The 13,555-nt window shown below is 40.3% G+C and overlaps 1 protein-coding gene across 1 annotated transcript in view; it reads left to right on the plus strand.

Annotated features, from left to right (window-relative positions):
• The window catches only part of si:dkey-237h12.3 (teneurin-3), a 119,903-nt gene that overhangs the window by 92,344 nt on the left and 14,004 nt on the right, over nucleotides 1–13,555 (plus strand). Inside the window, exons 20-21 of the mRNA XM_035669967.1 lie at nucleotides 5,633–5,882; nucleotides 11,529–11,761. Coding sequence (XP_035525860.1) covers nucleotides 5,633–5,882; nucleotides 11,529–11,761 — 483 coding nt within the window. The remainder of the gene's footprint in view (nucleotides 1–5,632; nucleotides 5,883–11,528; nucleotides 11,762–13,555) is intronic.

The following is a 13,555-nucleotide window of genomic DNA, read 5'->3' on the forward strand; positions in this document are numbered from 1 at the left end:
CTCACTCCGAGGTGGTACTGTTCACCTAACAAGTAGGAGTATCACTCTTTTTTTGATTTTGATCCCTGTTGCCGTGCACAAATAAAGTTGACAGAAAGTCAGTTCCTCAAAAAGCAGCAAAAATTTACAAATTTAGCTTTGCGTGAGTTTTTTATCAGCCAACAGGTTGGCCATGAGCAGCTATCAGCACCTTAGTGTACAGCACATTACTATGAAGTTCCCAGTAATGACTAAATACAAAAACTATTTTGGATTTTTGTTTTACCATTATAAAATTGTATGTATTTATCACCTCAGTATGTGAAAGAATAGTAGTAGTTTATAAGGCACTACCAGTGGGTCTGGTGACGTTGGATAGGTCAATGTGGTTCACTGGTTTAACTATTGAAGTGTTTGTGCAGCTAACTATGCATTAAAATGGACACCGCTTTTATATTTATTCATGGTGCTGATATTGATCTTGAATTGGTATATGTATTCCTCTTCATTTCTACTGACATCAGAAAAAGCTGACCATTCACAATTACGGTATATATGCTGTGTTTCCACAGCCCTTATGTGTAGTTATATTAATGAGGAGGTTTACATGGGCTCTGGGGGAGCTACAGAGCCTTTCTTACATGCCTTCTGCAACCGCCTGACACAAAAGTATAAATCTGACTTCAGCCAGTCTCTTTGCCCCTTTCCATCAACTTTCAGTGAACCTCAGAGGTTGCTTCTGTTACCAGATATTTTGGCAACCCGAGGAGGTGGTGTGTAACTAGAACTCCAATCTGCCTACTACTTGAATATAGTCTTTTATAGCATCTTACATGCACGCCCACAATTGGCAGTGGCAGTATTCATCCCACAAACACTCAGTGGATTTGCACAGTAATATCATCCATGTATTCCGCATGTATAACAGTCTCCTCACATCTCAGAGATTGCACAAACTGTCTTTTGTCGAATATGTTTGCGGAAAACATGTCATATAACCAGTTTCTAGAACCAAGCCTTCCTTTACTTTGTTCAAACCTTGATGCTACTTTGTCCTGCTTCTTTGTTGAACAATAAAAGAACAGACACAGGGGCCCATTGCCGTACCCAATCTGTCAAGCCATCCCAAACGTGAAGTTTGTGAAGTGTGCAAAAGAACACTGAAATATGCTTCTAGCTTGACTGCTGCCGGTGCGTTGTGTTTCATCCCACCTGTCTCAAAGTGTAGCACACCGATCTCCAAAGCCTTCACTGTGGCAGCATCACAGTTGGAGTTGTAGTTGTTGTGAGATACGTTTGTGATCAACAGATAGGTGCTGCACGTGTGATATGCTAATGTCTGCTGCATCCTTTATTAGACTGAGCTGTGGTGCGTGTTTGGATTTATCAGAAAATTGGATGTTACTGTGCATGGAAAATCATCATGTGCACGGTTGTACTTGTGCATGGAAACAGTGATGACAGAAATAAAACAACAACCAGATGGTGTCGAGTTTTTCTTGTGCAGTAAATGCTGCAGCATCCCCGAGGCTTTTTCACACTTTTCACATGTCCTATTACAGCGCCGCCCCAAAAATAAATTGCAACGTCTGATGAAATTGAAAAGATTCAAAAATTGTTTAGCAAACTTGTGTTGTTCTGTCTGACAGGAGCTCAATTTGCCAAAAGGGTTTCATGCCACAATCCTATTAGCTCAACCCAAAGAAGGTGAGCTCTTTCAGTGAAATGGTTTTGTTATCTTTGCTATGCTAGTTTATACTGTGTTCACATCAAAGTTTCATACCTCTATCTGTAATCCTATCTGCCTTTGCCCTCACACATACATGTTTACCACAGAGGTTGTGAGTAGGCACCTAGTTTTTAATCCCCTTGCATTTTCTCAATCCAAACTGAATTATTCACTCTTGCATTCAGCCACTTTTTGACATTTGAGATTTATGGCCCACGTGGGTTTTTGGGCAAGGAATGCAGTTCGATATCCTCAGCCGGCATGAAGATGAATCCAAATATCACCGTTTGCCTTCATTGCTGCTCCAGTATTGATTCTTTAATGCTGTAAACCTTGACTAATGTCTTCACCAAATATGTTAGAGAGTGGTGGTCCTCTGTAGCTGCACAGCGGTTTGGCTCCAGACGTTTTCTATCGCTCTGTGTTGTGACTCCTGCTTCATTTTCGCACCACTTCGAACGTTTTAGGACTTTTTCTCTCACAGTTTGTGGCAAAAGACCCGAGCAAAAGCAGTATCTCTCTCTCTCTGCCTCCGCTCCAGAGCCTGTCAAGCTAGATAAGGCAAATTGCTGGTGTCTGTGCTTTAGTCGTGTCCTCCTGCCCCTCCTTTCTTCATTACAAGTGGATATGCCTTCCCCTCAATCTGCAGCTTGTCTCTATCTAGGGTAACATAGCTGATTCTTATTGGACACAGCCAGAGTTCAGCAACTCAGTATCTGAGTGTACTTACTGTACAGCTCACACACATGCTGCATTTGAAGCACTGAGAGGTTTCCTGCCCACTTTTAGCCTCTATCATGGTGGATCAGTGGGAGAATGGGTGGTATCTGGGAGAATGACACAGGGCAGAGGAGAACAAAGAAGGACAGGGTGCAATTAAGACACACTCCCGCGCCTCCACTACCAATCTCTGCGCTCTCTCTGTGTCACCAAGGTGACATTGCTCAGGGCGCTCCAGTTTTTTATCAGGTATAGAGGTGCTCGGCCTTGCGTTTGTACCATTAATCATCTTGGAAGCTGTGATGTTGGCATTTTTTTCCGACTAAATGACTCATATTATCCTTTATTAATTAGAAATTATTGCCTTCTGTAAATGATTCTAAGAAAGGAATCAACTGATCAACGGTGATCAATTCAATGACAAAATATATGCGTATTCAGAGGAGGTGGAAAAGGTGGCCTTGTAATTTGGGACAGTGTAAAGAGGAACTATCAGTTCTATACACAGGAGGTCAGGAGGTAGGCTGCGTGTATGTGAATGAAGCAGAACAACAACAATTTCCTCTATTTGCTCAAATATTTCTGTAATGACTCTTTTTCTGCTTTATTTTCTATGATAGAAAATGGCCTTCATGCTTGAGCCACGTCTCCACACTCGCATTCACCATCATATTTTGGATTGGTTTCAATATCTTTTTGTTGTCATTTGGCAAATTTCATTTCTTTTACTATCAGTCTAACTTTGTGTGAGTGTTTAATAATGTGCTAAAAGCTGTGTGACGTGCAGTTACATTACATTATGGGCTTGCTAGATGGAGGAGCATTGGAGTGATCTTGGAGCAAGAGACAACAGATTCTAAGACTTTTCTCACTATGCCAAGTGAAACACTGATATTTCTCTTTTACCAACTTCTACCCAAAACTCAAACACGCCTCCACACATTCGTTTACTAATCAATGAGCAGACATATCCCTAATGTTTGATCCATTCAGCTGCCATATTTATACTTTGACTTGAAATCTCCTCTGCAAAATCTGTCGAGGGAGCACTACTTGTTTCAGTTTGTGCAGAAAAACAAACCTTTGCCAAATTGTATAAATTGTATTTCTGCTTGTCTCACATAATGCTAGCTGTATCCTTTTTTTTTTGAGAAAGTCTTGTTTACAGTTTCATCGATTTTACCCAAACTGTGCTTCAAAAACCAGAAAGTAAAAAAAAATATTATATATTAAGTGACTCCAAAGTCATTTTAGTCCGGACGCTGTTGGAGTCCCCCTGTTCAGCCTGGGGCACTGGATAGTCGGAAGCCAAAATTCCCATCAGTGCAGCACTCCAGCTGAGACGTCACAAGCTTGAGCCTTGCAACAATCATCAGCAGTAATGTGTCATGACCAAGTGTCCTTGAGGGAAGAAAACTGAACCTTAATCTGCTTGTTCATTCCGAGTTAAATCACATAAGAGCAGCAGAATTGTGTATGTGTGTGTGAAAGTGAAAGAGTATAGTGTCCATACTAAGTGTGGCGTGATCGTGGGGGGTAGCTGATGATTAATTATTGTACTTAATCCGTTCCATTACGCTGTCTAATAGCCTATGGTAAGACTTGTGTGTACAGTAAACTATGATGGAAGTGTAAATAGAGAGGACCACGGCAGTGTGCCAGAATGACCTCAGCATTAAATGTTTTTCTTTTTTTTTTAAAGCTGAACGTCAGCCAAACTGCTAGACTGCTGTAGTGCTGTAACTGATCCATGTCCTACACACTGCATTAGGCTCCTGGATATTACAAACGTCTTTGTCTTCACCGAGAATGTTAAGGAGCTATTACACAAACAGACATTAAAATTCTAGTCAGATTACATAGCTTATTTGTTATTTGTAGCCATGTTTCTGGGTGCAGCGTCACCCTGCCAGCTCAGTAAGAGTTTTCATCACCGTGTACGTTTCATTCAGTGAGCAGGCGCATGGATCACAGTTCAATTAAAGTCCCAAGGTCGCACGTTTGATGGCGTCACGCATAAAGCCGTCTCCCGGACCTATTTGTCTTTGTTAGAGGCTCATGTATAATGCTCTCGGATACAAAAGACGGATTGGTCAGATCGTCCTGTCAAGAGTCTTGCCGGACTGTCCCTTCATTTGAATTTGCCCTTCAATCAATTAAATCAATGAAAGCAACTAATCAGAGAAGGGACAAGCAGCATGGCCGCACGCTCGATTTCACATACATCGAGGGTTACGATGGCTTACGGGATAACTCTGTGGGAGAACGACATTATGTGGCCATTCAGTGGTGCCATAGATCCACTAATTAGGACAGAGGCGGTGTGAATTCAAACAAGTTGCTGGATGTGAATAATTAAGGGCTTCCAACATGCACTTCTTTCCTTTGATGTGTTTTTCCCCTTTGAAGAGAGTCCCACTATATCAGTACACCCCCTCCCCTTCCCTAAAAAGCCAGTTATATCTGTTTCTTGTTAAAATATTAATCTGTAGTGACTCACTAAATTTGGTGAGTCCTCAGTGAAAATGTATGCACCGTTATAAAGGGGCGGTACACTGCACCGTATTTATGTTTACCACCTCTCTGTGACTTGGGGAAAAGCAGCTCCCTGTCAAGTTAAAAGAACATTATTTTACATAAAATTTACTTCAGCTTTGTGGAAGGTTTTCAGGAACCCACTGAAGCAGTTCTGTAATAATACGGGGGAATGAAGTATATCAGTTGGATTGATGGTCAATTGGTTGCCTGTGTGCTCCCTCCACTCTGCACTATTCCATTTAAATCAGATCATGGTCTGATCTTTACTCACAATAACATAAACAAAACTCTTTAAAACCAAAAATTCTTCACTTTTCTAAAAAAACACATTACAGATGTGTTCTAAAGGCAACCTTACAAAGCCTTTCACTCCTCTGTCCATCATCACCATCTTATTTCTACAATATTCTGAAGCTGTCATAGGTATATTTCTGTTGAAGTTATTTATGGACAGAATGTGGGATTATGGTTGAGCAAACGTTATTATCAAAATAGAATTAAACAGCCTTAAATTATGTAATGAACAAACAACACAACAGGTTGGTCTTGTAAAAGAGATGTGCCTCTGGAGACTTCCTGCTTAAATAATGAGTCCAGTATTTGCTTCCAGTGACAAACACCAATTATGCTTTCACACCCGCAAATAACTGCTGCTTTGTTTCCCAGGCATTCTTTACAAAGGCAGCGGGGAGAACCAGTTCATCTCTCTCCAGCCCCCTGTGATCTCCACAGTCATGGGGAACGGGCGGCGCAGAAGCATCTCGTGCCCCAGCTGTAATGGGCAGGCCCAAGGCAACAAGCTGTTGGCGCCGGTGGCACTGGCGTGGGGCATCGATGGAAGTCTGTTTGTCGGAGATTTCAACTATATCCGACGAATCTACCCATCTGGCAATGTCACAAGTATCATGGAGCTCCGGTAAGATCAAGGGCCCATTATAGGGAATTGTTTAAGAGCATGTCACACCTAGTTTTTTGATTAAAAAATCAAAACAGGATAGTTATTGTGCAACCTGCTGACCACTGTCCCTTTATCAAATGGTTAAATTGCAAGGTTTAAGTGTTAACTTTTGAGTTTATATGAAGGAATCCGTATAAACTCATGGAAGGACAAAATATTACGCTTCTGTTTTGTGTTATATTACAAACATTATAGTGCTTGCATATGCATTATATATGTATGTAATATGTATATTGTATATATTTATTTCCAACTCAAGGTCAACAAAAACAAATAAGAACATGCAACATACTGTAACCGACCCTTAAAAATGTAAAAATATGAAAAATATCGACAGTTAGGGGGGAACTAAAATAGCAGGGTGGACAAACTTCCAGTAACACAAGTCTTTCCCCTACCCATAGAAATTTGAAATCCTTCCCTATCCATCTCCATAATTAGGAAAGACATCCTGTCTTCAGCGTGTAATTGGGATGATTTACGCCCTCATGCCAAGTTGGCTTCTCTCAGCAATGACTCTGATTCGGCCAGTTGGCTTATTTCAGTGGCAGATGTTGATTAAATGTACATCGGGCCATCATCCTTCATGAGACACATACATGACAAACATATGAAAACTGCCTTGAAGGGACACAGGTCACCACACTGTTGGCGTGCAGTACATCAAGTGGTTTGTAAGTTGCTGTTAAAACTACACTGTCCATTGACCAAAACACAACAAATAAAACATTTCTCTTTACTTCAGGAACCTGCCGAGGTATCTTGTGCAGTGATCAGCCACTACAGCGAAGTTCTTGTGTGGCGAAGTGTGTAACAGTATGAATGGGAAGCAGGGTGCTGCTGTAAAGGAGAATGCATGCTCAGCAGCCCTTTCCTAGATAAATATTGGTTTAAGAAATGGTTTGTGTCTCCAAGCAACTATTTTACTTTGTTTACAAGGAGAAACACAAAACACTACAATGAAGACTTGTGTGAGCCAAATTAAGTTTAGTCTGACAGAAAAGACACACTAAAAAATGCTATTTCACATTAGATAGCAGTTGCAGTGCAGATTTTACACAATACAGTAGAAAAGGTGTTTTTTGCATAATATATCACATCTTTATTGCTTTCAGAATATTGGCTTATTTAGTATTTGATATTAGTTTCTTCCAAACATTTAAAGACCAAAGTGGTTTCAGTTTTTCATATGTATGATGGATGCTTGTTGTATAGGAGTCCAAATACTCCATATGAGATTCCCTTTCAACTGCATTTAGATTCTGGCTTCAGTGGCCAGTGTAACAAGTGGCAGAATCAATATTTCGATATGAGTGGTAAAATTGAGATAAACAGTGGTATTGCTGGATGGGGCTTTATAAAGATGGGAGTACATATTTTCGTCTCTGTGGGTTGTAGTTCTAGGCCACAGTCCCACCTATCCACTTTCTGCCAAACGGATTGTCATTGCCTGTGACTTTCTCAAGTGGCTGTGTTGATTCTTCAAGGGGATACTTTGACTTTCTGAGTTTCAGCTGTTTGTTTTTTCTTGAATAGATACTGTGAGGGTGAAAAAAAGGGAATTTTTGCTAAATTTCCTGTCCTTGTTAGCACTTTCTACTCATGGTTTCAATGAGTAATAACTCATTGAATGGTTTTTAGCAAAAAATCAAGCCAAGCCGATAAGTCATTCATGTGACAAGGAAACTGTCTAATAACAACCTTAAAAGTATCCTTTTACGATTTACCAATATCATTGTCTTGATTCCTTTTCCCTCTTTTCCTGCTCCCTCTGTACCCTGTCATAGAAATAAAGACTTTAGACACAGGTAGGTGTATTATCTTTAGTTCATGTTGCATTAGTATTCTTTGTTCATCACCATCTGTATTATTCTCTTTATAAGTATATGTATAACTCTTTCTTTTACAGTCGCCTTTAGCACCAGTGATTACCATGTGTAATTATAACAAACCAATTATAGCTTGATTACATAAAAACGAGAGAGCACACAGTCTGTTGGAATTCGTGCAAAGTGACTATTGACGAAATGGTTAGAACATACACAGTACCTCTTAACGCATTTGAAGTATTTTGAAGTATAAATCTAAAAAAAGAAATCTTATATAGTTAACACCTGTGTACCTAATGTAATGCAGTCCAATATAACAGCGTTGCAATAAACAGTGCCATTGTAAGGCTTATAATTACATTTACAGTGATGGTGTTTGGCAGATGCTCTTATCCACAGGGGATTACACAGCTGCTTTGTATTCATGATAAAGACAACAGAATCAGATCAAGTGAGGACGCACATTGTTGGCAATTATGTTGTCCCAGTGATTAACTGGACTGTAAGTGCTGGAGGTGCTACGCAGACTAAACTGGACTAACCCTGTTAAGCTAGCTGTCAAAGAGGTGTCTCTGGTATTATGGGATTATGTGATATGGATATGTGACTATGTATGTAACTATTCATAAAGCCAGCAGCAGTTTCCTCATCGTTGTCTTAACACAGGATGCATTGTCTCCCCGTCATCTAATTCTAGCTGCTCAGATCAAATGCTGCACAATTTTATCAATGCCTGTATCCAAGCATTTCCTTGTAAGCTTTGTAAGCTCCACATGACCACCAGAGAAGATAAATAAAGCTGTCCAGTGCAGTAAAGTGCAACATGACTTGTTATCAGTCACCAGAATAAACCCTGTTTTGATTTTCCTCCAAAGGTCTGTGTAGCTCTGATGATGGAGGATAGATGACCACTGTCAGTCCATGTGACTGATGTTTCCTTTAGGTTTATTTTTGTAAAATGGACTAGACCTAAAAGGCAACAACAGATTAGATTTTCTTTTGTTCAGACCAAAGAATACAAACTACAGGTGTGAACGTAGCCACACTAATTTAGGAAACAGAGCTAAACTTGACCTCAATGTATGTTTGAAATAAAACTTGTAAAAGCTGAAACATGCTTCTCTGGGCTGCACGTAGACAACCGACCATGGGAGTCATTCCAAAACGTTTATGTAGCTGATTCTTTTATACTTGTGTAAGACAACTTTTTTTGTCTGTTTCGAGCCCACCTCCCAACAAGTGCTAAATTAATCAATTGGATTCCTTGACAGGCAGGTCAGCATGACACGTTTTGGGAGGCGTGTGTGTGTCGGCTCCTCTGTGAGTCAGAGAGAATGGAGGAGAGGTTTAAGTGTGTCTTTGCAGAAGAATAATTGGAGGGATCTCGCTACAGGACTGGGTTTAACTGTGGGCTGACTATAGTCATGTTGATATATTCGTGTTGGGATAGGCTACCAACAAGGTGTTGAACTTAATGTGAGCAACTACAGAAAGCCAGTGAAGGGACTGTAGAGACAAAAATGTTAACGTTTGATACCATGAGGGCTGCTGAATCCTGGACCCCTTGGAGGCTTCCAATTGCCTGAAAGGTGACCAGGACATTGTGATGACTAGCACTAGCACCTGTGCAAGGCCACAACCTGGAACAAAGTAAGATGGAACTTCGGGGATGTAAAGGAGGATACATGAAACTTGGAAAAGCCACAGTCACCACCTGATTCGGTGGTCAGATGGGCTGACAAAGAGGTTTGGATAGGTAGTTAGAGGTGGTATTTTGTGTTAAACAAAATATTAGATACAAGACCACATAATGAAGCCTTAAAATACATCTGTTAACATCAGAACAGAATCAGAAACTTCACAAATGTATTTTTTATTGCAGGGCTGTTATATTGGATGGCATAATGTCATACAGGTGTTTCATTTATTGTGTCCACCCCCTGAAGGTTGACTGTAAAATAAAGGGTTACTAATGTAAGTCTTGCTGAATTCTTTATAGGAACTTGATAGCAACCACTATTTTGGGCATTTACTTTGACTCATAATAGCTGTCAGGTTTTATGACTCCATCTTCATCATTTTACAGAGATGTTTCATTGCCACATTTATTTTGCCGTCACATTATCCCACTTCTAAAGCCAACCACTATTGACTGAGGTACCATTAAGCTGGAGTACAACCAGAGAAGCCATGTTTACGACTGCACCGTAAAAAGCATGCTATTTTTCATATTAACTGCCTCTGTTTTTAGCTCTTTAATGACAGAAGGACCTACTATGTATCAACTCTGCCTTAATAGAAAAGGTTCATTCAATGGTTTTTCTGAAATTTGTTCAAAAGGGGCCGTCACAGAAAATGATAATTACATTTTGTGACTCCTAATCCTTGACACATTTGCTCTTTGATTTAAAAAAGGGTTAAAACCATTATGAGACAGAACACAAATAAGCAGACCCAGATGCAATGCCATTAGCTGTTGCACTTTGTTAACATAAGCCAGTCATTTCTGTAATTTCCAAAGGCTTTTCCCAATAGGGGAGTGATAATAAATTAAATGATCTGGCACACAAGTTGTCATTTCTGCTTTGTAAACTGGAAGCTCACTGTAGTGGTATCCTATTCAATTCAGTTTGACTTCTTTCTTCTTTCTTTTATCTTTTTAACCTTGTCTCACTTTCTGTCTTCTATTTTTCATTCAGCCCTACCCTTTCTTTTCTGCTGTGGAAATTCTTGACCCAGTTTACCCAGACCCAACATTAAAGACATTGTTTCCTTCTTCAGTTCACTATACATATAAATTTCAATGTTGCTACTAATTTTCAGTTAAAAATTACTTTATATTTTAAGCTGCAACTAGACTGAAAAGAAAGTTACACTTAATTAGCCATTTAGGGTGTGTGTTTTAGGAAATAACATTCTTTATGACAGCTTAGACACTAAGGGCTTAAAATTCAGTGTGTACCATTTAGGAGCATCTATTGGCAGAAATGGAACATAATATGTTTTCATTAGTGTATAATCACCTGAAAATAGGAGTCTTTTTGTTACTTTACAATGAGCCTTTAATTGTTGCCTTCCATGGAGTCTGCCATGTTAAACTGCCATGTTTCTACTGTAGCCCAGAACAGACAAAACAAACACTGGCTGTTTTTTTTTTTTGCATATTTTGTGGCCACCATAGTTTCTGCTTTGCGCTTGGAAGAGGAGGGGGGAGGCCAAATGAGTTGCAATCTGCAACTACACAGCTAGAAGCCACTAAATCCTACACACTGGTCCCTTAACCTGACCAAACATTAGCAATAACTTTCTGTCATTTAATGAAATTTCAAAAAAAAATATTTTCAGAATGCTCCCTGATTCCATTACACTTAAAACAATGTATGAAGGACGCAGGCGCAGCACATTTTAATGTTCTGAGAGCATTTTCTAAGAAGTGTTTTGTATCTACACAACTAGAAAATGTAATGTACATTGAAAACAATGTTAGCTCTGGGGAAGTATAATGTAATCAGCTCTTTAATAATCTTGACTGTAAATGTTTAATTCAGATGGAAAATAAGGATAAATTTCATCAGGGGTCAGTTGGGGCTTACAGGCCCTTTCAGGTATTTCACAGAGATTATTGCATTAGATCACGTTTCAGGGGTAAATTAGCACCATTAAACGACTATTTGGCTGCATTGAAAGAAAAGCGCATTTAAAGAAAACCCTGCCAGTGTCTATAAACTGAAGGGACCGTATATAATCTCTAACTGAGTTATTGTCTTGAATGCAGTAACAACCCTGCACACAGGTATTACCTGGCAACTGATCCAGTAACTGGCCAGCTGTATGTGTCAGACACAAACTCCCGGAGGATCTACCGACCGAAAACCTTAACCGGGAGCAAGGATCTGCAATCGAACGCAGAGGTGGTGGCAGGAACGGGGGACCACTGTCTGCCCTTTGATGAGAACCACTGTGGTGATGGAGGCAAAGCTCCAGAGGCCTCTCTCACCGGACCCAAAGGTATGGTTTAAAGCTAATGAAGATGTTGTACTGAAATGGAGGGGCGGGACACAGTGATGGGTTTCTCTAGTCAAGAGTAGCACCTGCTGAATTTAAATGTATATGTTCCACTGGGGTCTGTGCCAATTCTGGGCTGACAGATTTTAATGAATGAATTTTAGTTGTGGCTCATATGTTGAAGTAAAAGTAAGCAGGACTGTCAACCTAAAAAAATAAAGAAAAGACAGACTCTCTGTAAATTAAGGCTGTGTACTGCTGCTGCCTAACAAAAAGTCTTTACCTCCAAAAATATAGTGCATCATTTATTGTGCATAATTGGATAGTCCTGTAAAATATCTTTTCAAATGTATACTTGAAAAGCTGTTACAAGATGTCTTCTCACGGTTCTTGTGAAAGTAAAGTCTCCACACCTTTAAAGTTTGAAGTAACAACTATCCACAAGTTGATACCCACTATGCACAACCAGTTGTCCACATTCAAATAGCACATGGCCATTTGTGGTTGGATTGCTCACTTTTCCATAAATTCTTCTGGATGAAAAGGCTAAGATGAATTGTTTTGCGCTAGTTGTTGCCCACTCTGAATGCCAACTGCAATAGCACAGCTTCAGCTGGGTGATAAAGGCTTGAGTGAAGGCAATCTGAGGGAGCGACTCTAATGATGGAGTGGGTGGAAGCCGAGACCAGAGAAGAAACAGCAGATGGCTCCATTTTTTTCTCCACTCAGACATTTGGTGAACTCTGCTCAAATGTGACACTTTTCATCTGTCTGAGAATCTCAGACTGTCAAATAGCCAGCTCCCAAGGATTCACCGTGGGCTCCCTCGGCTCGTCAATGTTTTAGCAGAAAGCAATCTTGTGCAGACCTAGCCACAGGTCAAACCAAACCACTCACCTTCCATAGAAGCTTTTAAAGACTTCATTGAAAAAGAAATCACACTCTGGACGTAAGACTGAAGTTAAAGCTTATTCAAAACATTTGAAATCCTCCAAAAACTAAATCACTATCTTCCACGATACACACATGTTCCTGAGAGCAGTGGCTTTCAGTTGTCTGAATGAATGCCAAAACCACAGCGTGTTAAAACCAATGTGGGGAATGAAAAATACTCTCCCTGCATGTGAGGTATGATTGAATTCCCATAGGTGCTGGTCTCTATTAAGCAGCACGGTGACACAGAGAGCGATGTGGAGGCTGGCGTGGCCCGTTAATGTATTTTCCCAGTTTGGGACAAATGGTTATTGCAACTCCACACTGGCTCGGCTGCAACTTACAACTATGAGCTGACACTCAATCATTGTGACAATTTAGTCCACAGTCGTCACTATGGCAACTGCCTGTCTTTCACCCTTTTCATCTAAAATTGGCCGAAGCTGTCATTTCCGCTCCCTCGCTCATTCATTTCTCAAATGGTGTGCAGATTGTTGATGATTGCCGATGTCAAAAAATCCCCCAAACTCACCACTCATTGACACCCCCACCTCCTGAGGTCCTTTTTTAGAGAGGAGGGTTACAAGATGCCGCAAGTGCATATATACCGTATGAATACAGCCTTTCCCACTTCTGCCTTAGAAATTATTTAATAGCAGAAAAGCAGCCCATGAATTATTGACCACTGTGCTTTTTGCAGTGACCTGAATAATGGGAAGGCAAGCTTGACACATGTATCCATCGTGTTCTGTCCACTGAGTCATGCAAGCAGAGATGCTGCATATCTACCAGGTTTTCCTGTTATTACACGTTTTTTTTCTCATCTGTCCCTTCTTTTCTCCTTTTTTCTCCCCCCCCCCCCCC

This window comes from Morone saxatilis, unplaced genomic scaffold (genome assembly GCF_004916995.1).
Source record: "Morone saxatilis isolate NCDOM2014 unplaced genomic scaffold, NCSU_SB_2.0 Contig22, whole genome shotgun sequence".
Taxonomy (NCBI): domain Eukaryota; kingdom Metazoa; phylum Chordata; class Actinopteri; family Moronidae; genus Morone; species Morone saxatilis.